This window comes from Notamacropus eugenii, chromosome 1, assembly GCF_028372415.1.
Source record: "Notamacropus eugenii isolate mMacEug1 chromosome 1, mMacEug1.pri_v2, whole genome shotgun sequence".
NCBI classification, from domain to species: Eukaryota; Metazoa; Chordata; class Mammalia; order Diprotodontia; family Macropodidae; genus Notamacropus; species Notamacropus eugenii.
In genome coordinates, this window is record NC_092872.1 from 137,584,797 (window position 1) to 137,611,581 (window position 26,785).

The window sequence follows — 26,785 nt, forward strand, 5'->3', positions numbered from 1 at the left end:
TGAGGTTACAGGTCTGTATAAGGTCTGTACTCCCAAAGAGGAAATTTTGTTCTTTTAATTGAATCCTGAACCTAGAATTGTACATAGTTACTTTATCTTTACTCTTTTAAGTTGGTGTGCTAATAGTTTAATATCTTTTTCCCCTAAAGATCTCATCTGGAGAGAAAACTCTACTCACCTAACACAATGTGGATTGTCAGGAATAAGAAATGATAATAACTGTGTTACTTTTAGATGAAAGTATGTTGTTACAAAATACTGATGTATTTTCCCTTCAGCCCTTATCCTATTCTTTACATGCGGAAGGCCTGTAGAGACAGCATAACTCAAGTGGATATGAGTAGAGTATTGGATTTATCATCAGGAGTATTTAGATATGCATCCTGACTTTAATATGTTGTAGCTTGTCTGTAGCATGGAGTTAATAAAATATCACTTACTTCGCAAGGTTTCATGAGGATCAAAGAAGATAATGTGTTTTTTTAGTCAGAAAAATTTAAAAATAAATTTACAAATTAAAATAGAAAAACATTTTTCATTGAGAAAAATTTAAACTCTAATGTTAACAAAAAATTTCCCTATTATAGATATTGAATCTTTATTGAACTAAATTGTTATCTCATTTATGCAGTTGAAAAATATTCTTTCTAAAATACAATTTAAGAATTTTAAAGTTTTTTAACTCAATTTTATTCATCTTTATTCCTAATACTTAAGAATTGCTTTGGCAAAGAGCTTTGGTGTATTGTTATCAAAGCATTTCTTAAGTATATATGAATAAAGCAAATTATCGCCTCAATCCAATCCAAAAACTCTTGAGTGGGAGTAGAGAAAGGCCTTTCTTAGGAAAATTATAACCTTTGTATTCTTTCAGCTCTGTGATTTGGGGGTTGAACTTTGTTGTTATAACTCTTACCAATTCATATGTTCTCCTACATTAAAATACACATGCTACTCATAATTTAAATTTGTTCTGCTATGCTCTTGTCATTAATTGATACATGAATGAAAGGAGGAGGTGAGAAATTGGCAAACTGAACTGTACATTGGTATCACTGAGCAGTTGAAAGAATGGGTGGAAGGCCTCCATAGCAGTGGGAAGACTCTTTTTGGAGGATTTGTGGGAGAATGTGGATGACTGAATAGAATGCAGTTTAAAAGTATTGCAATCTGAGTTTTTTGAAGGAATATCCATATCGGTAAAATCATAGTTCTTTAAGATTATTAAATAAAATGTGTAATGATAGGTGCCATCAGTTTTGTTTTACAGCATGTATTGTCAGTTAATATACTGAGGATTATGCTGGGATGATTTGTTTTTATGTAAGCTTAAGAAGGAATTTTTAAAGGAAAGATTATGTTGATATGAGAATAGTTCAGTATGATTTTTCTTCAATAGGTGAAGAAGGAACCTTAAGTCATGGGTCAGTTATTGATGGAAGATTTGAAGGATTCATCCAGACTCGTGGTGGCACATTTTATGTTGAACCAGCAGAGAGATATATTAAGGACCGAACCCTGCCATTTCACTCTGTCATTTATCATGAAGATGATATCAGTAAGTACTTTCTTACCATCAGCTAATCTTACGAAGAAATATTTTTCCAGAACACAAAAACTGGGCCATAGTTATGGCGACCTTTAAGACAAATTGTAAGCTCTTTTTTCTTTCTAAAGCTATTTATTAATCAAACTAGAAAGTAGTTGTTTTGAAGTCAATTCTATAAAATGAGGCTGATTTTTATGTCAGTTTCTACCACACATATTTTGCTGATTTGGCTATAAGAAATTCTTTTTGAACTAAGAAATCTTGTATTACACATTAGTTTTCACAAGTTTATATCAATTTAACAGTCAGTCATTTTATGATATAAAATTGTTCTTTTATATGCATGCTGTACTGATAGATCACTATTATTATTTTCATAAACAAAATATAGCATGTGTAACTGTTCTTTGTATACATTAAATATTTATTGAGTTGAAATAAATTATTTTCTTTTGAAACCTAATTTTGAAGATTTCTCTCTCAGTTTAATCTGAAATTCCTTTGAACTCTCATAAATACTCAGTGATTTGAAAGATCTGGATTTGAATCCTGGCTCTTAATATTTTTTGATTTGGGCAAATTACTTAATGGAATTAGAAGGCCTCTGAGATCACTTCTAGCTCTAAATCTGCAATCTTTTTATTGCACTTTCAGTGCGGAATTTAAGTCAGGAATATTTTTGTACATCTTATTCTCCTAGATTTTATATGAAGAAAGAAAATGTGACTTACTAATCTTTTTACCTACCATATTCTGGAGCACAGTGCCTTGCCATGAATAACTATTTGTTGAATCCATCTTTTATAATAAATATTAGTCATTTTTGTAATTTCTGAATACTGTTACTATTTCTTTTAGTCCCTTGAAGTAATGTTGTGCTCCCTATTTGATGAAGCTCCAGATAATAATGACCTGACCTGGTATTTAACCTAGAACACATTTAAATGTTCAACTGGAAAAGAAAACAGTTTTCTCCCTATTTTTCAGTATTTGTATCCTGAATTTAGTTGCCTTCAATAAAAATATTCAAATAAAATAAAACAAAATACACTTTAAAAATGTTGTTTAAAAAATCTTTTTAGTTGTATTGAAATAGTTCTAATGACCCATTTAATTTCTGTATTCTCTTCCAATCTCTTTAAAAATCTTGTGTTTAGATTTTTTATGATTTTAACATAATCATCAGTATATATGAATTATTTCTTTGATATAATCTCATTTTCAACCAAGTTAGTCAATAAACATTTATTAAGCACCTGATGTGTGCTGGGCACTGTGCTAAGAGCTGTCATTCTTGTTATTTTTGATATTTTATATTTCTTATTGTATAGTAATATTTCATTACCTTCAAATACCACAGTTTATTTGGCTTTTTTCAGTTATTTTATATATTAGCAATTTCCTTCTTTCCCCATTAAAGATAAAGTTACTTTTAATTTTTTTTGTAATCTAGATCTTGTTCAACTTCTGTTAACCTCTCCCCCACCCCCAAGACCCCTTTCCCAGCAAATCAATAAGCAGTTATTACATGTCTGCTATGTGTTGGACACTTTGCTAAGTACTTTGGGTGCAAATACAGTGAATAAAATCTTCTCTCAACAAATTTTTATTGTAACAGTGGAGACAGCATGTATGTATGTGTGTGTGTATGTATGTGTGTATATATATATATATACACACATACATACACACACAAAATAAGTACATGGTAGTTAGGGAGGCCTCTAGTGGTTGGAGAATCAGGAAAACTTTGTTCAAAAAGTGGTGTTCGAGCAGCATCTTGAGAGAGGTATTCCCTGAGACCAGAGATGAGAAGGGAGAACATTTTAGGCATGAGGGACAACCAGGATAAAATCACAGAGACTAGAGATGATGTACTTTGTATGAACTATATAGAAAGGCCAGGTTTTTTTTTTTAAATTGAATTATTTTATTTGTTTTCAGTGGTCGACAGTCACTTCCATATATCTTAGATTTTTTTTCCACTCCCTCTTATTCCTTCCTCCCTCCCTCCCCACTCCCTCCCTGATATGGCATACAATCTTATATAGATTCTACACATACATTCCTATTAAATGCATGTTGCATAGAAGAATTAAAATGAATAAGGGAAAGCATAAAACAAAACATAACATAATACAAAAGCAAATGGTCTGTTTCTGTCTGTGATCCAGTTCCATAGTTCTTTCTCTGGATGTGGAAGGTGTTTTGCCTCAAGAGTCTGTTGGAAATTTTTAAGTCCATACATTTCAATGAAGTACTAAGTCTACCAGAAAAATTCCTTGCACACTGTGGTTGTTGCTATGGTCCAAGTTCTCCCTGTTCTGCTCCTTTCACTTAGCAGCAGTTCGTATAAGTCTTTCCAGGCGTCTTGAAGTCTTCCTGTTCATCGTTTCTCATAGCACAATGGTATTCCATTACATTCGTATATCACATCTTGTTCAGCCATTCCCCAATTGATGGGCATCGCCTTGATTTCCAGTTCTTGGCCACCACAAAGAGAGCTGCTATAAATATTTTTGTACATGCGAGTTCCTTTCCCATTTCTGTGATCTCTTTGGGAGAGAGTCCCAGGAGCGATATTGCTGAGTCAGAGACTATGCACATTTTTGTAGCCCTTTGGGGATAGTTCCAAATTGCTCTCCACAATGGTTGGATCAGCTCAAAGCTCCACCAACAATGAATTAGTGTTCCAGCTCTCCCACATCTTCTCCAACATTTATCATGTGGTACCTCAGAGTTGTTTTGATTTGCATCTCTCTAATCAGTAGTGATTTAGAGCATTTTTTCAGAAGATTATAGATAGCTTTAATTTCTTCCTTTGAAAATTGCCTGTTCATATCCTTTGACCATTTATCAATTGGGGAATGACTTGTATTCTTGTAAATTTGACTCAGTTCTCTGTATATTTTAGAAATGATGCCTTTATCACAGACACTATTTGCAAGAATTCTTTCCCAGTTAAAAAAGGCCAGTTTGATTGAATTGTGAAGTATGGGAAAGGATAGAAATACCCTATGAGACTGGAAAGATAGGTTGAACATGACTTTTAAAAACCAAGTTGGAAGTTATATTTTATTCTTGTCCTTGGGTTTTCTTGTAAGGTTTCATGTACTAATGGGTTCAGACTAATTTTTCTAATTTTAAAATACTGAATGGTAGAGTTTAGGGAGAAAAGATAGAAAAAAGCACTGACCAAAGCGAATAGTTAATTCATTAGCTATGGAAATGTTCATGATGACTTATTATTCTGCATGTATAGGCAAATATAAACTATGCAACAGAATTACTTTGCCATGAACTTTATAGGGAATATTGAAAGTATGGTGAATGTAAGAATTTTTTGACTTTAATGCCAGTTTACTCTGAAAAGATTAAATAATATTAGAAGTTGAAATTTTATATTTTAATCAAATGGCTACCAACTCTGTTCTTCTATAATATATGATTACCAGTCATGGAATTGCTGAAGTCCAAAGAATTAAAGTCACAACAAGCGGTGACTTGTCATAAAGATAGCAGTGTTTTTTGTATTGTGGTTTTTCTTGTATTCCATTCCCTCTCCAACCTCCTATATCTGGAATCTGCTAAATATGTCATATTCAAAGCTTCCTTTTTCAAATTTCTTGGATATTTTGCAATATTTTCCACAGTATTTAACGTTTCCACTTTTATATATTTTTCTGTGGTTAAGCAGGGAATGTTTTGTTTTTTGGTGGTGTCTGATCTTTTCTTTTTAAATTGTTAGAACATCAGTGACCCTATTAACTTTCTGGAAAATTTTTTTTTTGTTAGCTTGCAGCAAAGGTGCAGCTTCTTGAAATGGTTTATAAGTTCTGAAAGTCCCTGAAGTTGATTGAGTAGTCAGTGACATGGTCATCTATGCACTTAAGCAAAAATAATTGTCAGCTCTGTAGAGGATGGACTGAATAGAGAGGATTTCAGTTAGGGAGTCCAATAAGGAGGTAGGCTGTTTCAGTAATCTTAGGTGGAAAGTGACAAGGCCTGAAGTAAGGTGGTAGCTTTGTGAATCCCATTGATAATTTGATTTCTGTAGCATTGAAAAGGGAAACTGGGTCATAACAGTGGATTGAGTGCTGGGTCTGAAGCCAGCAAGACTCATCTTCCTGAGTTCAAATCTGGCCTCAGGTTCTTAATAGCTCTGTGTTCCTGGTCAAGTCACCTAATCCTGTTTGCCTGTTTCCTCATCTGTGAAATGAGCTGGAGAAGGAAATGGCAAACCACTTCAATATCTTTGCCAAGAAAACCCCAAATGAAGTCAAAACAATTGAAAATACTGAAATGAACAAAATAGTATTTAAAATCATGATAGCTGGTAATGTCATTTATGTTATCATATTGTCATGGCACAGCCACAAACACTAAGTATTCCTCCACCTATAAATAGCTTAATATAAATAACTTAAAAGTCCTTTGTTTCTTTAAGGAACACTTTGTAATTGATTCTATACAAGTCTTCAGGTATTTTAAGCATTTTGTAGTTTTTTTAGGATGTAATTTCTCTTCCTGTTATTACCTCTTGGGTTTGTTATTATAATAGAAGTATAATTGATTTTTTAAATTTTAGTTTTTATTTTTGATTCTACATTCCTTCCCTCCCTCCAACCTCTCCCTCACTCATTGAAAAGGCAAGAAATACTATATGCATTATGATATATACAGCCATGTAAAATAAAACATTTCCACATTAGCCACATTACGTTCCAGAAAAGTAAAGCAAAAAAATGAAAAAAAAACCCAAACTTTAATCTATACTCTTGAGTCCATTAATTCTTTATATGAGGTAGATAGCCTTATATATCATGAGTTCTTTAGAATTATGGTAAATTATTGTATTGATTAGAGTTATTAAATCTTTCACAGTTGATCTTCCTTCCAATATTGATGCTGTTGTATACATTGTTCATCTGGATCTGCTTGCTGCACTGTGCATCAGTTCATATAATTCTTGTTAGGTTTTTCCAGAAATCATCCCTGCAATCATTTTTTTATAGCACAAAAATATTTCATTGCATTCATATACCATAACTTGTTCAACCATTCCCCAGTTATTCAGTATCCCTATAGTTTCCAGTTCATTGATACCACAAAAAGAGCTACTGTAAATATTTTTGCACAAGTTCCTTTTCATTGCTTTCTTTGGTGTATAGATCTAGTAGCAGTATTTCTGGGCCAAAAGGTATGCACAATTTTATACACCTTTGGGCATAGTTGCAAATTGTTCTCCACAGTAGTTGGACTAGTTCACAGTTCCACTCACTGTATATTAATGTATGTATTTTCCCACATTATCTCTAGCATTTGTCATTTTCCATAGACATACTAAATCCTAACCCAAGAAGCCACTGAAAAGAAAGACAAAGTGTGAGACTTGGGCACAACCTTATCTGCTGACTTGGAAGTGCTAGGATCAAACGCTGTAGTGGATTTCAACTCAATAGCTATCTGCCTGTAGCATCAGTTTATTTACTATATACTTGTGAAAGCTTTTAATTTTTATTACCTTACTGGGTCCTTCTTAAATTAATATTTAAGACACACTTTGTGTAATTAGATCTCTGATTGATGAGAGGCATCTTGGTGTAGTAGGAAAATGGATTTGAAGTTAGTAAGACAAGAATTGAGATCTTCCCCAGAAAATTAATAGCTCTTGCAACCTATCTTCCTCTAATGTAAGTTGGGGATAATAATATCTGCCTCCAATGGTTGTGGTGAGTATAAAATGAGATAATATATTCAAATGCTTAAAGCCTTATATCATTCTTAGTTGTTATTTGTATTAATATAATAACAATAATAGTAAAATAGTTAACTGCAAGATGAACACTTGTTCTAGGATGAATTCCTCCATAGCCATAACCTTGTTCTTTAGAGTTTGTAAAATGCAAGCTGTTTCTTCCCATTTGGATCAGTAATGAATTCACAAGCCAGCTAAGCAAAGTGGAATCCTTTTGAGGGTCCTTGATTCTTCCACTTAACTACGGTGCCTTGAGCAACAGAACTTCAATCTTAAACTGATTGGGGATCTGAATTGTGATTAACGTTCCCCATTAGCAGCTGATGTCATTATAAAGGATATCATTTATAAATTCTTTTCTAGTAATATGGTTAACATAAAAACTAGGAAATTTGGTAGGATGGGGAGTTATAAGAAAGGGAGTGGATATGAGACAAATCTTTGTTTTAAGTAGGTTGAACATTCTACACTCATGACTCATTCTTTATGAAAGAATATGCTGTTTGGCCTTTTCAGGGAAACTACAAGGCATGGAATGATTTAGCATCTCAATGAGGTCTTATTCATTAATTAAACAAAAGCCTTTTATGTAAAAAAGAATTATATTGTCAGTGTTTTGGAGGGAAAATATCATTGTCTCTTTTTATAGTGAATATAGTAGCCAGTGAAAATGAACTCTTTAGTGAATTTGAAAGTATATATTGGAAAATTTTGTTATGAGCAGTCTTCCTATTCAAGAAACTTTATATCCGTGACATAGTTTGGCAAATACAAATGTGTTGGTCCTTGGATTTATTTTGGAAATTTCTTTATACACTTAATGTCAGGCTTTCAGAACAAATCTTAGCCTTTGATAAAAATGTGATAAATCAGTAAATACAAAATTCAAATGATCAACATTACATGAGTTTATGAACTGTTTTTTGTCATGCACATATATGTAATATGCTGTACATTTTGGGGACCATTTAAATATGTAATGATGTCTATTTTAGTGGAAAAGAAAGCCTGAATTTTCTATTTCCATGTGAAGAAAAGACTGGAGTTTTAAAACCACCTTTGAGTTTGAAATAGTAAATACGAATTATATCTTATTCTTTTTTGGCAGATAGATGGTATGATTTAGTGTTAAATTTCTTATCCCCATCCCCCTACTTTCTTCCCCCTTTCCTGGGAGTAATGTTCTTTATTGTTTACTAATATTTCATACAGCTGAACAGTGAGTTATTTAAGTTCATTTTGTGTAATGTTTACTTAACCAATGCCATTTAAAATAGCATCTATGGTTGTATTATAACCAAACTCCGCTGTAACATTGTTTTGCTAATTTTTAATCATTGACATCCTCATGGAGTTAACATCTGTTTTGTTTAACGTTATGTTTTTCTATAACTACTTAACATGAGAGAGGATATGTATGTCATTATCCTTTTAGTTCCAAACTGTCTCACTCCCTCCCTACCCCAAACTAGACAAGACCACCGTTTCACTCACACTCACTGACACACGTGCACACGCACACGCACATGCACACACACTCCTGCTTGTAAAATTGTACCATGTATACTTCTGTTTATCAGTTCTTTCATTGGAGATGGATAGCTTCTTCCTTCATAGGTCCTTTGTAGTTGATTTAGATATTCATAATTCTCAGAACAGGTTAGTCACTCAGTTATTCTTTGAGTGATATTGCTATAACTGTGTCCAATATTATTTGTTCTGCTCCTTTCACTCTTTATTATTTCATGCAAGTCTTTCCATGTTTTTCTGAGATAAATGTGCTTGGCATTTCTTCCAGCACAGTAGCATTCCATCGCAATTATATACCACATCTTGTTTAGCCATTCCCCAGTTGATTGACGTCTTTTCAATTTCTACTTCTTTGCCACTACAAAGAGAACTGCTGTAAATATTTTAGAATGTATAGGTTCTTTTACTTTTTCCCTGATCAACTTGGAAAGGAGACCTAATATTGATACTGCTAGATCAAAGAGTATACACAGTTTTATAATAATTTGGGCGTAATTCCAAGTTGTTCTCTATAACGGTTGGATCGGTTCATACTTCCACCAACAGTGTATTAGTGTCTCAGTTTTTCCACAACTCCTTGTAACATTTGTTGTTTTTTTCCTATTATTTTAGCCAATCTTATAGGTGTGAGATGATACTTCAGAATTGTTTTAATGTGCCTTTCTCTAATTAGTAATGATTTAGAGCATTTTTATGTAATTATATAGATCACTTTTATTTCTTCATTAAAGAAAAAAACCAACAACCTGCCTATTCATATCATTTCACCATTTAGGGAGTGATGTATATTCTTATAAATTTGACAAGAGTTCTCCATATTTTTGAGATGTGAGACCTTTATCTGAGAAACCGTTTATACAACCTCCCCACCCCCAGTTTTCTGCTTTCCTTTTAATATTGGCTACATTTTATTTATTCAAAATCTTTCTAATTTAATGCAATCAAAATTATCCATTTTACATCTCAAAATGCTGTCTCTTTTTATTTACAAATTCTTCTCCTGTCCTCAAGTCTGTAGGTAATGTTTTTCATGTTCTTCTGATTTACTTTTATTATTATTATTGTTATTTTATTTTGACTTTATCTTTGTAAATGGTATGTGATATTGGTCTGTTCTTCATTTTTGCCAGACTACCTTCTAGTTTTCTCATCAGTTCTTTAGCAGATAGTGAATTCTTGTCCCCAAAGCTTAAATTTTTACATTTATCAGATATAATTTGATTCTATAATCATTTAATACAATGTATTGTATCTCTGTTTTGTTGATCTCCTTTATATTTCTTAGCCAGTATCAGATAATTTTAATAGTTACTGCCTTATTGTGCAGTTTAAAATCTGGTACTGCTAGACCTCTTTCCTTCATTTTTTTTTCATTAATTCCTTTGATGTTCTTGACCTTTTGTTCTTCCAAATGAATTTTATTTTATTTTTTCCTAGCTCATTAAAATAATTTTTGATAATTTAATTGGAACGGCATTGAATAGGTAGATTAGATAGAACTGTTATTTTTGTTACATTGGCTCTGCCCACCAATGAACCATTAATTTTTCTCCGGTTAATTTAAATCTGACTTTATTTGTATAAAAAAGGTTTTATAATCATGTTTTTGTAGTTTCTGGGTCTTGGCAGGTATGTACCCAGATGTTTTATGCCGTCTATAGTTATTTCAAATGGGATATCTCTTCCTGTCTCTTCTTGCAGGGTTTTGTTGATAATATATAGAAATGCTGATGATTTATATGGATTTATTTTGTATCCTGCTACTTTGTTAAAATTATTGTTTCTACTAGCTTTTTTTTACTGGATCTCTAAGATTTTCCAAGTACATCATCATGTTGTCTGCAAAAAGAGTTTTTATTACCTCATGGTCCAGTCTGATTCTTTCTCTTTCTTTTCTCTATTGCTAGCATTTCTAATACAGTATTGAATATTGGTGATAAGGGGCATCCTTGTTTCACTCTCGATCTTATTGGGAAGGCTTCTAGCTTATTTCCATCACAAATAATGCTCACTGATGATTTTAGGTAGATGCATCTTATCACTCTTAAGGAAAAAATCCATTTATACCTGTGCTTTCAAGTGTTTTTAATAGGAATGTGTTATATTTTGTCAAAAGCCTTTTCTGAATCTAATCTAAATCATATGGTTTTTGTTACTTTTGTTATTGATGTAATTACTTTTGTTATTGATATAATACTTTTGTTAATAGGTTTCCTTGAACCATTCTTGTATTCCTAGTATAGATCCTACTTGATCACAATGTATAATCTTTGTGACATACATATGTGTGTGTATTGGTAGTCTCCCAGCTACTGTTATGGTTTAAATGGGATTTTTGTATACTTATTCATTTGTGAAATTGTTTTATAATTTTCTTTCTTTGTTTTTGCTCTTCCTGGTTTTGGTATCTATCCATACCATATTTATTACATAAAAAGAATTTGATAAGACTCCTTCTTTGCCTATTATTACGATGATATGTTTAAATTTGGAATTAATCATCTAATGTTTGGTAGAATTCACTTGTACAAATTCATCCTGGTACTGATGCTTTTTTCCTTAAGATGCTCATTTATGGCCTCTCAATTTCTTTTTCTAAAATAGTTTTATTTAGATATTCTTTTTGCTCTTCTGCTGTTAATCCAGGCAGCTTATATTTCTTTTAAGTATTCTTCCATTTTTCTTAAGTTGTTACATTTATTGGCACATAATTGGCAAAATAGCTCCTAATAATTGCTTTTATTTCACCTTCATTAATGATAAGTTCACCCTTTTCATTTTCATACTAATAATTTGGTTTTCTCTTTAAAATCATATTAACCAATGATTTATTTTTTTTTCATAAAACAGGCTCTTAGTTTTATTTATTGACTTAGTAGTTTTCTTACATTCATTTGTGTTATTTATATATTTAGTTTTTAGGATTTCCGATTTTGGTGTTTAATTGGGGATTTTTGCTTTGTTCTTTTTCTAGTTTTGAAAATTGTATACCCAATTTATCAGTCTGCTCTTCCTCTGTTTTATTGATGTGTAGACATTTAGAGAGAGGCATTTTCCTCAGATTATGGTTTAAGATTAGGCTATTTAATCTCCAATTAATTTTTGATCTGTGTTTCCCAGGTCCCTTACTGAATATAATTTTTGTTGCATTATGATCTGAATGGGATGCTTTTAATATTTCTGCTTTTCTGCTTAATCATAACATTTTTACGCCTTAATATATGATCAGTTTTTGTAAAGGTACCATATATTATTAAGAATAAGGTATATTCCTGTCTCTTCCCATTCAGATCTCTCCAGATATATCGGTTATGTGTAGCTTATGTGAGATTCTATTCATCTCCTTGACTGACTGCTGTGTTTATTTTTTGCTAGATTTTATTTAGTTCTGAGAGGGAAAGGTTGTAGTCCCCCACTATTATAGTTTTGCTGTCTGTTATTAACACCTGTAATTCATTTAGCTTTTACTTTAAAAATTTTGATGCTATAGAATTTGGTATATATGAGTTTAGTATTGATATTACTTCATTATCTATGGTACCTTTTGACATAATGTAGTTTCCCTGTCTACCTTGTTTAACTAAGTCCATTTTAGCTTAAGTCCATTTTAACTTTAACTTTGTCAAGTCATTTATACTTTTTGTCAGCAGTTCCTGAACTGTTTCATGGAACTTAATGATGATTACGAACCAAATATCCATTCTATGAAAGCATTTCTGTGCTAATAAAAAATTTAGAAGTAGCCATATTCTTCCCAGCACAACAGAAAGTCAAGCTTGTATTATTTTTTTACCTTAAAAAAAAAGATTCATTTTTACATTACCTTAATTTGTCCTTATATTTCTCTGTCTTCTCTTTCCAAAGAACCAGTTCTTAGGCATTTAAAAAGTTAATGATAAAGTTAAAATTTTATTTTCACTTAATGAGCATTGTTTTCTTTATTCTAGCTCTACATTAGAAAAAAAATGAAGAAAACCTTTTAACGGCTATGCTTAGTCATGCAAAACATTCCCTCCGTTGTCATGTCCAAAATACGTGTGTGTGTTACACACACACGCACACACACACACACACACACACACACACACACACACACACACCCCTTTTTAATTCATCACCTTTCTGTCAGGATGTGTGTACATTCTCCATCATCAGTCTTCGTGATTTGTCATTACATTGACCTGCATTAAGTGTTTCAAACTTCTTCATTTTTAAGGCGTTGTTTTTAGTGTAAGTTGTTTTCCTCTTCTGTTCATTTCAGGCTGCATCAGTTCATACAGGTCTTCCCAGGCTTCTCTGAAATTATCCCTTTCATCATTTCTTATAGTATATTTTTAGACATTTATGATAATTCTCCCGTTGATGGGAAACCTCATGATTTCTGATTTTTTTGCTGCTCTGAAAAAAGTTGTCATTAATACTCTGTTCTTAAAATCAACCTTCAGTAATAAGGAACCTACTTTTTATTGATGGTGTTGTTGAAGCAATCAGAGTTAAGTGACATAGCTATTAAGTGTCTAAGGCTAGATTTGAACAAGCTATTGGGGCCAGAGACTCAAGAACTGTCAGATTTGGTTTAGTATTCAGTCAAATAAGCTTTTTTCCTCAGGTTGTTAAAGGTAATTTTTTAAACACTAGAAAATATTTAGTGACAGCCTACACTGTGATTTTATTATTTGAGGGAATGCAAACAAATGAAAAACAATCATATTCTAATAGCAGTGTATGTTTTTATTCCTAGTTAAAAATAAATTTGTCATTGGTTATTACTGTTTGACTTCATATTTTTATACTCAAGAAAAGAGATGTAAGATGCAAGATTATTGTCTTCATTATTACTGTGATTTGCTTACATTGATTGTGTTTGGTTAAATATAATACAAATGGAGTTGTTCAAATAATTGGAGATGGTGTAATTCTTTCCCTTGAGATACATGTGGTTGCTTCTCTGAATCAGTCCTCACATAAGTATATATTTTTTGAATAATAAAAATGACTAATTGCTTACATTACAGTATTGTAAATCGAACCTTGTTATCAGCCGATGAAATTTGTCTATGAATTTATTATTTGAAACCCTTAAGTCAAGCACTGTCTATCATATGCCAGGCACTGTGCTGAGTGCTGGGTGTAAGAAGAAGAGCAAAAGTAATCCCTGGCCTCACAGTAATCACAATCGAATGCAGGAAATAACATGCAGATGACTATGTGCAAACAAGATGTGCACTTCCTGAATGATCTAAAGAACTTCTTGGTCCTCCATTAAATAGTAGGTTCATGCTTATGAGCTTCACAGGTAATAATTTTACAACAAGATTGAATTCTGTGAACCTGGTATGAACCTGGCAATAGGAAAAGCTACTTCTGAAAAATATATCGAATATCATAGTAGTACTTGTGCTTAAAGTCATCTAAAATGTTGAATGTGGGTGTTGCAGAATCCCACAGGCTATCTTTAGTTGAAAGATGTGCTGTACTCAAATACATTTGAATGTCAGCCTTTCTACTTTGCTACACAGCTAAAATTTTTTTGTCAAAAGTTTCAGTGCTTGATTGAGCACTGTCATTTAAAGTAAGGCCTTTTCTTATAGCCCCAATTGCTTCCCTGAAAATTATATTTATATTTTTTATTTACTTATCTGTGTACATTTTGTTCTCCTTTAGGTCAGGGATTGCTTCATATTTGTATCTCAAGACTTGGCATCTAGTAAGTGCTTAATAAATGCCTACTTATAATTTGATTGATTGATTATGGTCACTTCTTTCCACTGATCTGCATATAGCAGGAACTTGAGGCCCTTTACTGTTCAGATTGTTTTTCTAGATACTTTATAATTTATCCGTGTCTTTTTCTAAAATAGTTTAGAGGAGGATAATTTCAGAGGGTAAAGTCATGTAGACTTGTGAGATTGTAAAATGACCCTGATCTGAGAGGGAATTGATTAGATTGGTACTAATGTAAGAGGAAGGAACATTGAATGATATGGCAACAAAAGATCTCTTCAGATTACAAAAAAATGGGAGAAACTAAAGAATTTAGGGACGTAAATAATATTTTTGTTAATCAGTTTCAGTTACACATTTAAGAAGAGAAAGGATAAAGGTAGGGAAATTTGACTAAGATGATGATATTAGAAAACAGAATTTGGCTTTCCTTGTCAGTCATTGAATTTATAGGAATGATAAGCCCTGACCAGGGATAGAATACATGTGAGGGCCAAAAGACTGTGTTTTCCTGTAGCATTGCTAATCTGATCAAGAAGGCTTTAAACTGAAAAGGGAACCTTAAAACATAGAAATTATGATTTTTCCAATATGGTTATAGACCAGCATTCTTCCAACATTAGTTTTCTGGTTTGGGGCTTCATCTTTGCCTATTTATTTTTTACAAGGTGAATCTTTAGGATTCTTTTAATGTGTCTTTCCCTCTTATTCCCCTTCTTGGCTACCTCACAAAGATCTTTAGTTTTGAATATCCTTAGAGTTTGCCTTGCTTAGGTTTCTCCCTCCCTTGTTCTACTCTTTCACTAATTCTCCCTTCTTCCTTCTTCTTTTCCCTTTATATTTCCCTATTTAGTAAGATGTTTTTGTTCTCAACTGTGTGTGTGTGTGTGTGTGTGTGTATATGTGTGTGTGTGTGTGTATTCTTCCCTCCTTTGACCAGTTCAGATTGCAAATGAGGTTCAGATGTCAACTACTCACCCTATGCCCCCACATCAACCCCTCTTCTTCGTTGTCTAGATATGTACTTGGGCAGCCTGATTGTGTGAGATAAGGGTTCCCTAACTGGAGTGTTCTCCTGTCTCTTTCCAGTCTTCTTTTAAGATCATTACGACATAAGAGAACCACTCTTAGGCTTTGATTAATGACTTCTGATGATGACAGAGTTCAGTGGGGACACAGGCGCCATCTCCCACATGATTGTTTCTTCAGATTTGCTTTTTTATTGTTCTCTGTGTTTGAACTCCAGAGTTTCTCTGCAGCTCTGATCTTTTCATCAGAGATGCTCGGAAGGCTTTTATTTCACCAAAGATCTCTTTCCCCTGTAGTAGTGTACTCAGTTTTACTTGGTAAAGTATCCTTGGCTGTAATCCTATATCCTTGGCCTTCTGGATTATCCTACTCCTTTATGGTGATGATTGCTAAATTGTATGTAATTCTGACTGTTATTCCTCAGTGCTTGAATTCTTTCTTTCTGGCTGTTCATAGTATCTTTGTGAAAGTTCTAGATTTTTGGCTATAGTGTTCCTGGATTTTTCATTTTGAGGGTGTTTTGTTTTTGTATCGCCAAGACAATATTCACAGTGTCAGTGGCAACTATGAATATGCTGACATAATTCTAAATTACAAAGTAATCTCCATGTAGAAGGCAGAAGAAAAACATTTATTCAGACATCAGAAAGCCAAATCCATCATAGTAAACAAAACAAAACTGCAGGGGACAATGCCATTCCCAAGCCTCCCACCCCCCAGGGCCGTTGCTTCCCACAAGCAAACACTCGCAAAACTAGCAGTACCTGCCTGTGTCCTCTCTTCTGCCCTAACTGCTCTCACTAACTTCCTCCCAGTTCTGCTCTACCCTTCCTGTTTTACCTGTTCAAAAAGCTCCTCCCACCACATGTGACTTCCATGTAATTTAAGCAGGTGATGTGGGCCTATTAATGGGTGGAAAAGATCTTCAAATTAGGCAAAAATACATGAACAATGCAGTTTTTTAAAAGAAAATGACCAGTGAATTCTTTCTGTTTCCACTTTGTTTTCTGGTTCTAAGAGTTTAAAATATCTTGGCTCTTATTTTTGTTATGGTTTGAGATATTATTTTTGAAATTAGTTTTTTATTTAATATACCTTTGATTTCCTTTTGTTTTTAGTCTTTTGACTCTTTAAAAGAAAATTTATTTCTTGTTGGTTCCTATTTGGTCTGTTTTAATTTTTAGGGACTTTGGACAAAGTTTTGTACCTTTTGTTCCAAACTTAATTCCCTCTTCAGTTTTTCTTACACGGTTCTCAGATCTTTTCTAATTTTTTCTTGTAGTGCTCTCATTTCATTGACAAAAGCATTTAAAAACTTTTTTTTTTTTGCACCATCTCTTCTAGGAATTCTAATTGAATTTATGTCCATGTTGTGCTTTTCTTTGAGGCTTTGCTTGTAGATATTTTGGCCTTATTCTCTTCTTCTGGGTTTGTCTTGACCTTCCCTGTCACCATAATAGCTTTTTATGATGGAATTTTTTTTTATCCCCCTCATTCTTACAGCTCAGTCACACTCCCTGGGGTCTGATTTGACTTTAGGGCTAGATTGTGAGCACATCAAGGCAGAAGTTCTGGGTAGGTCCTATTATTGCTTTCTTGAGGATATTGAGTGTTTCATTAGTCTAGGATATCAGGAAAACTCAGGGTTGAGATCAAACCCCAAAGTGGATTGGTGCAAGGGGCAAGGTCTGCTGCACTTGCCTGCTCTGAGCTCTGCAATTTCTTAACCTCGATGCTGACTGATTCACAATAGAATGCTGCTGGACTCAGCTGCTGCCTGTTGGCTTGGTCCTGAGTGACAGAACTGCAGTCTCCCCTTTGGTCTGGTATTCCTATCTTGCTTGGTCCTCTGAAAGTTTCATACTGGGTTAGAAGCTGGGACCCTGTTCTGTTCTGGAATCTGAGCATCTCCACCTTTGTTTGCTTCTGGACTTGTTCCTTTTCCAGAGGTACATAGCCCACAGTCTTTGCTGGCTGTCTCTCAGTTCTCCCACAGATTTGTTTAGTCCACTCTGGATCTATGGCATGGACTTGGGTAGTGGATGATAAAGCTGCCAGTTGGGCCTTGACCTCATGCTGTATGTGTCTCTGATTAGTATGGGATTGGGATCTTCTCTTGCCATGGTGCCTGTCCTTTCCTGTGCTGGAGGGTTCTATACTGGGAGTTCTTGCCAAACCTCTAATCTGTATTATATTTATTGTTGTTGCTGTTGTTATTAGTCAGCAGATTATCCCTACCTGGGCTGGAAAAATGACTCACTGAGTTTTTCTTGGATTTCCCATCACAATTGGATCTGCTATGTTTTATAGATCTTTTTGGAGCTTTGCTGAGGGAGTTTGCTATACTGATCTCTGCTTCTCTTCCATCTTGGCTTGACTTTTCTTATCCATTATGTCTTTAATGAGACCATGTGGTATAATGGAAACAACACTGATCTCGGCTAGGAGGTACACATTTGAAAGCTGATTTGGACATTACCATTTTTGTGAACTTAGATAAGTTACTTAAATTAAATTAAGTTACTCACAGTAAAATAGGAAGAATAATATGTACCTCCTTGCTGTAGGGAATGTCCTTTGTAAGAATTAAAGCACTATACACATACTCACATACATATATACACACGTGTATATGTTTTTAAAAAGTAATTAAAAGTAATTTAGTGGCCAGGGGCAGAGAGGGCAGTACTTGGCTGATGCGTGGTATAGAAGGAGGAATTATGAACTCTGAAGATCAGAACACTTGGGTCACCTACTATTTTTACTACTTCTTTGACCTAACCCAACTCATTTTGCTCCTTAAAAAAAAACAACTTTACTTTCTCCATAAAATAAAGGGTGCAATAAGCTGAATTCAGAAGTTCCTTCTACTTCAATTCTGTCAGTATGGTATAGATTATTAATTAATTAGTTTTTAGTTTTCAGTATTCACTTTCACAAGATTTTGAGTTCTCACCATCTCTCCTGTCCCCTAATCCAAGATGGTGTGCATTCTGATTACTTCTTCCCCCAATCTGCCCTCCCTTCTATCACCTCTCCACCACCTTCTTTTATCCCTTTCCCTTCTGTTTTCCTGTAGGGCAGAATAGGTTTCTATACATCATTGCCTGTATATCTTATTTTCCAGGTGCATGTAAAAACAATTTTTAACACATTCTCTCCTTCCCCACCCACCTTCATTGAGAAGGCAAGCAATTCGATATAGCTTATATTATACATGTGTTGTCATGCAGAACACTTCCATGACAGTCATGTTGTGAAAGACTAACTATATTTCCTTCCATCCTATCCTGCCCCCCATTTATTTTATTCTCTCCTTTGACTCTGTCCCTCCTCAAAAGTGTTTGCTTTTGATTACCCCCTCCTCCCATTTGCCTTTTCTTCTGTTATTCTCCTCTCTTGTATTCCCCTTCCCCCTACTTTCCTGTAGGGCAAGATAGATTTTCATAAGTATGGTAGATAGAGTACCTAAGCTCATGAAGATATGCTTAAAAGACCACAGTTACTGACATGAAGATAATTAAAATTGCTTTTTACCGAATCCATTGGCCATTTAAAAATCTTCATTCTCATTGATCTCTTGCTAGCATTTGATGCTATACCCTTTCCTTCTTCTATCTTCCCTCCTTCCTTCTTCCCTTCCTTTCCCCCTAACACACACACATACTGCTCTCTCCTAGTTCTTTAGTTTTGTATATGATTATATTTCCGGCCCTTATATGTGGACTGGGTCCTCTGCTTTCTCTTTCTTTTTTTTTTTTTAATACTGTCTTTGTAATTGTATACTTGGTTTTGTTGATCTCTGTGCTAATAATTTCATAGCTGTATATCTTATTTCCTTTCTATTGTTCAGGTCTCCATTTCATACTGCTTGCAGAATATTTCTATATGAATTGCCTTGTCATCACCACAAACTCATTTTATACAAAATGGAACTAATTATCTTAATCCTTTCTAACTAATGTTTCTGTTAATGGCCTCATCATCTTTCTGGCAAACAAAGCTCAAAACCTCTGAATCATCGTTGATCCTCCATTCTCCCTCACTTTCTGCATCCATTCAGTTACTAGGTCTTGTCAGTTCTGTTTCTGTCATCTCCAGTTTTTCCCCTTCTCTCTACTCTCACTGTAACCACCCTGGATTAGGATCTTATTGATAACAGCCTAGACTATTATAATAAACTGTTAAATGATCTCTTATCCAAACTCTTCCTCTTCTTAACTGTTCTTATCATTTTATCATTGTCGCCAGAATAATTTTCATTAGTCATAATTCTGATTACATCATTCTTTGCTAAAAAAAAAATTTGAGTCCCCTTTTTTCATTGAATAAATTCTAAAATTTCTGAGTTTGACATGCAAGAGTCTTTCTAATCTTGAACCAGCCTACCTTTTCAGCCTTCTCTAATTTCTAGTATTATTCCAGACGAAGTAGACTACTTGTCATTCTCCAGGTTTTGTCATGTCCTTTCCCTGTCATGCCTTTGTGAATATTGTCCTCTGTTTCTGGAATAGTCTCCTTTCCAAATCTCTGTTTATTTAAATTCTCTTCAAATTCCAATTCAGGTTCCATGAGTTCAGTTCTAATCCTCTTGGCTCCAAGTGATCTCATCCTTACATCTTCTCTTCTCCAATTATTTTCTAAATTGTATTATCTCTATACTTATCTTCTTTACTAGAATTTAAGTTCCTTAAGGACTGGTACTATATACTTATTTGTGTTTCAGAACCTAGCTTGACAATAATTTATATAAAAATTTGAGTTGAATTGTTAGGAAGAGATATAGGGATAAGCATGGTTGAAAGGTTCTTGTCTGAGGTATCCATATGTTTTGCAAATGACTGTAAAAGGAAAAGTAAAAACAAAAAGGATCTCTTTCAGGAGATAACTATCTAAGAAAACTTATATAAACTGACTTATTACGTTTTATTTTTCCATAATTATTAAACATTTATTTTTTCTCTCTGTCTTCTCTCCCCCCTTTTCAGAGAGAGAGAGAGAAAAAAAATAATAAAACCCTTATAACAAATAAGCATAGTCAAGCAAAACAAACTCCTATATTGGCCATACCCCAAAATATGTGTTTTATTCTGTGTATTCCATAACCTCTCTGTCAGAAGACGGGGTTACATTCATTGGTCCCTGTAGAATCATGATTGATCATTGTGTTGATCAGAGTTTTCATACAAAATTGTTCCCTTTTTACGTTGTTAACATTATATTGTTCTTCTAGTTTTTGTTCATTTCTTTCTTTTATTAGTCCATACCTATCTCCCTACATTTCTCTGAAACTGTCTTTCTTAATTTCTTAAAGCACAGTAGTATTCCATTACATTCATATACGATACAGTCATTCCTGAATTGGTTGATACTTCCTTCTGATTTCCAGTTCTTTGCTCCCAGAAAAAGATCTGCTATAAATATTTTTGTATGTATCACACCTTTTCCTTTATGTTTGATCTCCTGGGGTAAAGGATTAATTGTTGCTGGGTCAACAAGTTACATACAGTTTAAATGACTTCTTAGAACTGGTTTCAGATTGTTTCTATAATATCTGAATATCTGTTTACCAGCAGTGTATCATTGTTCCCATTTTCCTGCTGCCCTTCCAACTTTTGTCATTTTCCTTTTTTCTTAATTTTGTCAGTCTGGTTTTGAGCATTTTTCATGTGGCTTAGTTTACCAGTTTAAAAAAAAATTTAATTTTGGGATAGAAATGAAATGTTAGCTTAATCACTAAGTAGACTCACTAGGAAGCCATAAAATTATTAGCATCTTATTAGCTACTTGACATATATCAAGAAACTTTTTTATAATGCATTATGCTTTTCATATACATTGGCTGTTGTGGCCCTGTGAGGTGAGTAGGGCAGGTATTCTTTTGTTTTAGATAAAGTGACACTTTGAGAGGGGAGATGAAAAAAGGTTAGTAAGCAATAAACAAAAAAATTGTGACAGTAGGGGCTTTCAATGAATATATTTAAAAAATGGCAGCAGGTGATGACATGTTAAATTTTTATGTTATTTTCATGACTGCCTTCTTTATGGAAGGCTTCATGGAATTGCAGTAAATAAGGGAATCAAGGGAAATTAGGGATAAGGAATATTGTTTCATCTAGAAACGTGAAGAAATGAAATTTAATAAGTCCACCAACATTGTAGTAGTAGTAGTTCTGCATTGCATTCTTCTTCCTCTTTTTTATTCCAGAATTATAAAAATATAATTTTTTGTTAAATGTTATTACAATTATGGCAAATAAAAAACTGTTATGGATACATATTCAGTTTGAGTAAATTTGAGAAAATTGTGTTAATCATTCTATTTATGTATTGAAATTTTCCATTGTGGTCATTGAAATTCAATGAAAACAGTATCCTATGATCAGGTGTACCATGGAGATAGTATGGGTTTGGTTTCAGAGCACCACAAGAAATTGAATATTGCAAGTCACATGAATTTGTTTCCCAAATGTTTTGTTTGCACTATACTATGGTCTATTAAGTGTGTAATTGTATTTTTTCTAAAAAATGGACATACCTTAATGAAAAATGCTTTATTGCTAAAAATTGCTAACCATCGTCTGACCCTTCAGCAAGTCTTTTTTTTTTTTTTTTTTTTTTGCTGGTGTAGGATCTTGCCTTCATGTTGAGGGCTTCTGACTGATCAGAGCGGTGATTGCTGAAAGTTGAGGTGGCTGTGACAATTTCTTAAAATAAGACAGCAATAAAGTTTGCCACATCAGTTGACACTTCCTTTCACTTGAACGCTTAGAGGTCATTGTAAGGTTGTTGATTGGCTTAATTTCAGTACTCTTAGGTCTCAGGGAAGAGAGAGAGAGAGAGAGAGAGATGGAGAATGGCTACTTGGTGGAGTAGTCAGAACACACATATTATTTAGTTTGGCATCTTATATGGGAATAGTTCATAGTGCCCCAAAACAATTACAATAGTAACATCAAAGATTGCTGATCATGGATCACCATAACGTATGTAATAGTAATGAAAAAGTTTAAAATATTCCAACAGTCACCAAAATGTGACCCAGATATGACATAAACACATAGTGTTGGAAAAATTGCGCCGATTAAACTAAGTAGATTTAGGGCTGCCACAGACCTTCATTCAATTTGTAAAAATCACAGTATCTATGAAGCGCAGTAAAATGAGGTATGCCTATATCTGTTTATGAGAAAAATAATGATAAATTAAATTCAGAACAAATGGCAATTTTAAATTCTCAAGTCATCCTCCAGTTATATAGCAGACACTACATAAAATTTATTATTTTTTATTATGCTAGTTTATTATCTTAGTTTCATTGTTTGTAAATATTCAGACCCATCATATAATATAGTGACATTTTTTTTCCTACATTTTAGAATATCCCCATAAATATGGCCCACAGGGAGGCTGTGCAGATCATTCAGTATTCGAAAGAATGAGGAAGTACCAGATGACTGGTGTAGAGGAAAGCACACAGGTAATGAAGTTCACTATTGGACCTTATTATAGAAGTAGAAGTATGTAAATATGTTTTCTCTGTATTTTGAAATTGTTACATATTTTCTGAAAGATTTGTATGCAGCTAAAATTATTGCATGAGCACATTTGTAGAGTTTATCAAGCTGTTTGTGTTTAACAATCCTATGAGGTAGCTGGTCGTCTGAAGACTAGATAAGAAAAATGCTGTTTTTCCAAGATCATATGACCAATAAGTGACAGGTTTTTAACCCATGACTTCAAGCCCAATTATCTTTCCACTGTGTATGTTGTTTTTCTGTTAAAAGTTTTATTTATTACCTTTTTAAAATCATCATATTTTTCAAATTTTGACTGTTATTTCTTGAGCATTCTTTATTCACAAGTATCAGATTTGTAAATTTAACAATAATGGAATGAAAATACAATCCAGAAATAGGGTTGCCTTTTCTTTTTCGGTGTACAGTTGATGTAACACTTACATAGAGAATGATAATGAACTCATTTCTATATCTGTTTGTCCCAAGGAATTTTTTTACTGACAAACTTCATTTGCTTAGCCAGTGTTTATAAAACCATTACATATTTTGTGAAAAGAGAGCATTGAATAGAATTAACTGCTTTATGTGACTTTAATTACTGTCTCTTATATTCAGATGGTGACATTTAATTACTAATATTTTTCACTTTAATATGAAATAAAATTGAATTTAAAGTTTTTTTCTTGAAAGCAAAAGGTATTGTCCCAATGGATCATTTGGTTCCTTTAGAAAGCAGTAGAAATTCTTGTTTCTGCTATGCAAAAAACAACAGCCACTTGAAATATATGATGCCTTCATGCAGTGATTCCCAACTTATAGGAGCATCATTTTAACGTCAAAATTAATGTACCTTTACCCACATGATGATAATAGTACTTTTGATATCTGTTGAGAGTCTCCATAATTACAGAACTTTATCATGAAAGGAAGGCTTTTCAAGGGCGTATCTACATATATCTAAAAATAGTTTTATGTAATTATAATCTGGAAAATTTATACTTGCTTACTTAATATATTGAATTTTGAACTCATGAACTCCTTTTGGTAGTTTATTGTTTTTACATTGAGTTGCATCCTGTGAGGTGGGAACCAGCTTTTGATGCATAAAGATTGGAAAAGTGAACTCTGTATTTCACAAATTACTATTATAATTAAACTATTTCTTAAAGTATACTTTATAAGCTTTAATACAACGACTAATTGATACATTTTGACAGCTGTTACTTTTATTTTGTTTGGAGATGACCCCAAAAGCAAAAGATAGCACAGAAGGGATACGTGAAGGATTAAAATTTCTAACAGGCATTGAATTACTATTTTTAAATAGTATTCAGCATGCAGTGAGGCTGACAAGGCACTCCCCTTCTCCCCAGAATTAATTGTTAATTGCTTCCTTCCCCAGAAATTTTTGCCAGTGGAATACCACATTAAAAATGCTTTACTTATATCAGCAAAGTTGTTGCATTTGGAATTTTTTTGCTTAATGCTAACCCTTATTGTCAGGGTTGGATTAAAATTGAGTTTCATTTGATGGAACGTATTTTCATTATAAATTAAATTCATGAATATGTGTTTGTTACTTCTATACAATTGAATGTTATTATTGACAAATAAAAATAAGTTGACATTCGTATGTAATTATAAGGTTTTTTAAAAAGTGCTATAAGTATGTTAGTTTTGAATTATCAGTTTTTATGCATCTAATTCATATGTTGAAGGCCTTCAAAAATTAGAATTTTGAACTTTTAAAACTTTGATTACATGTAAAGTGAATTCACATTCCATTGTAACAACTATTTTGACTTTTTGAGTTTAGTTCTTCTAGCATTTGTCACTATGACGATGAAGTTCCCGATGAAGTAGAATAAATTCATTTAAGAATGTCTAGTTCTGTACCAATCAAAATTCCAAAAGAATCTTTTATAGAGCTAGAAAGAATAATAGCAATTCATATGGTAGAATAATAGATCAAGAATCTCAAAGAGTAATTATGGAAAAAAGTTGGAAGGAAGGGTCTATGAGTATTAGATTTCAGACTGATACAGAAGAGTAATCATTAAAGTACTATGGTACTGGCTTAAAAACAGAGGTTGATCAGTGAAACACCATATAGAAGCAAACATGTTAGCAAAGTATTTGACTCAAAGACTTTAGCTGTTAGAGTGAGGACGAATTATCTGCCAACATTGCTAGGAAAACTGGACATTGATCAGGAAGAAATTAAGTTTAGACAAATACATCTCACATCATGTACCAAGATAAAAAACTCCAAAGGGATACATGATTTAGAAGAAGTAATATCATAAACATGTTAGATGAAAAAGGAATAAATTGCTTTTCTATCTATAGATAAGGAAAGAACTGACAGGATAACACAAGATGGATAATTTTAATTTTTATACAATTAAAGTATTTTCCACAAAATTACTGTAGTTAAAAATTGGAAGAGAAACAGATAACAAATAAAAACTTTGCAGAAAACTTCCTTTTAATAAGGTTTTATTTCCAATATATAAAGACTTGATTCAAATTGACATAACTGAGAGCTATTCCCTAACTGATAAATGGTAAAAGGAATGTGAACATGCAGTTTTCAAAGGACGAAATCCAAGCCATCAACAATTATGTGAAAACGTTCTAAATCAGTAATATTTAGAGAAATGCAAATTAAAATAGTGAGTATCCACTTGTTATTACGCATATCTACTACGTTAGCAAGGATGACCAAAGAGAACAAGGACACTATGTTGGTGGAGCTATGGGAAAATAGATACACTAATGCACTGTTTTTGGAGCCATTCCATCCATCTTGAAAACCAGTTTGGAATTATTTCCAAAATACTATTAAACTGTATATACTATTTGAGTAAGCTATAACATTACTAGGCTTCTACTCCAAAGAAATAGAAGAAGCAGGACAAGGATCAATATGTACAAAAATGTTCAGCTCTTTCTCTGGTAGCCAAAAATTGGAATGTAAAGTTGATCACTTCCTATTTGGAGAATGGCAGAAAAAATTGTGACGTAGCAATGTAATGGATCATTTATTTATTTATTTATTTAAAATTTATTTGCAGTGTTCTACAGTTACTACCATGTAACTTAGATTTTTTTTCCCTCCCTCTCTCTCCTTCCCCTCACTTGACCCCTCCTTCCCCGGCATAGCATACAATTTTATATAGGTTCTACACATACATTCCTATTAAATACATTTTCACCATAGTCATGTTGCATAGAAGAATTAAAATGAATGGGAGAAGTCATATAACAAACCAAAATGTAATACAAAAGAAAATGTTCTGCTACATTCTGCTATTGAATTCCATAGTTCTTTCTCATTTTGCCTTAAAAGATCATTGGGAATTTTTTAAGTCCTTGCATTGCAGTGAAGTTCTAAGTCTACCAGAAAAAGTCCTCGTACACTGTGGCTGTGTACAAAGTTCTCCTGGTTCTGCCCCTTTCGCTCAGCATCAGATCATATAAGTCCTTCCAGGCCTCTCTGAGGTCTTCCTGTTCATTTCTTATAGCACAATAATATTCTATTCCATTCATATACCATAATTTATTCAGTCATTCCCCAATTGATGGACATCCCTTTGATTTCCAGTTTTTGGCCATCACAAAGAGGGTTGCTATAAATATTTTTGTGCATGTCGGACCCTTTCCCATTTTTGT

The 26,785-nt window shown here is 33.2% G+C and overlaps 1 protein-coding gene across 1 annotated transcript in view; it reads left to right on the forward strand.

Moving 5' to 3' along the window:
* The window catches only part of ADAM10 (ADAM metallopeptidase domain 10), a 141,123-nt gene that overhangs the window by 60,347 nt on the left and 53,991 nt on the right, over positions 1 to 26,785 (forward strand). Inside the window, exons 4-5 of the mRNA XM_072615682.1 lie at positions 1,400 to 1,558; positions 22,970 to 23,070. Coding sequence (XP_072471783.1) covers positions 1,400 to 1,558; positions 22,970 to 23,070 — 260 coding nt within the window. The remainder of the gene's footprint in view (positions 1 to 1,399; positions 1,559 to 22,969; positions 23,071 to 26,785) is intronic.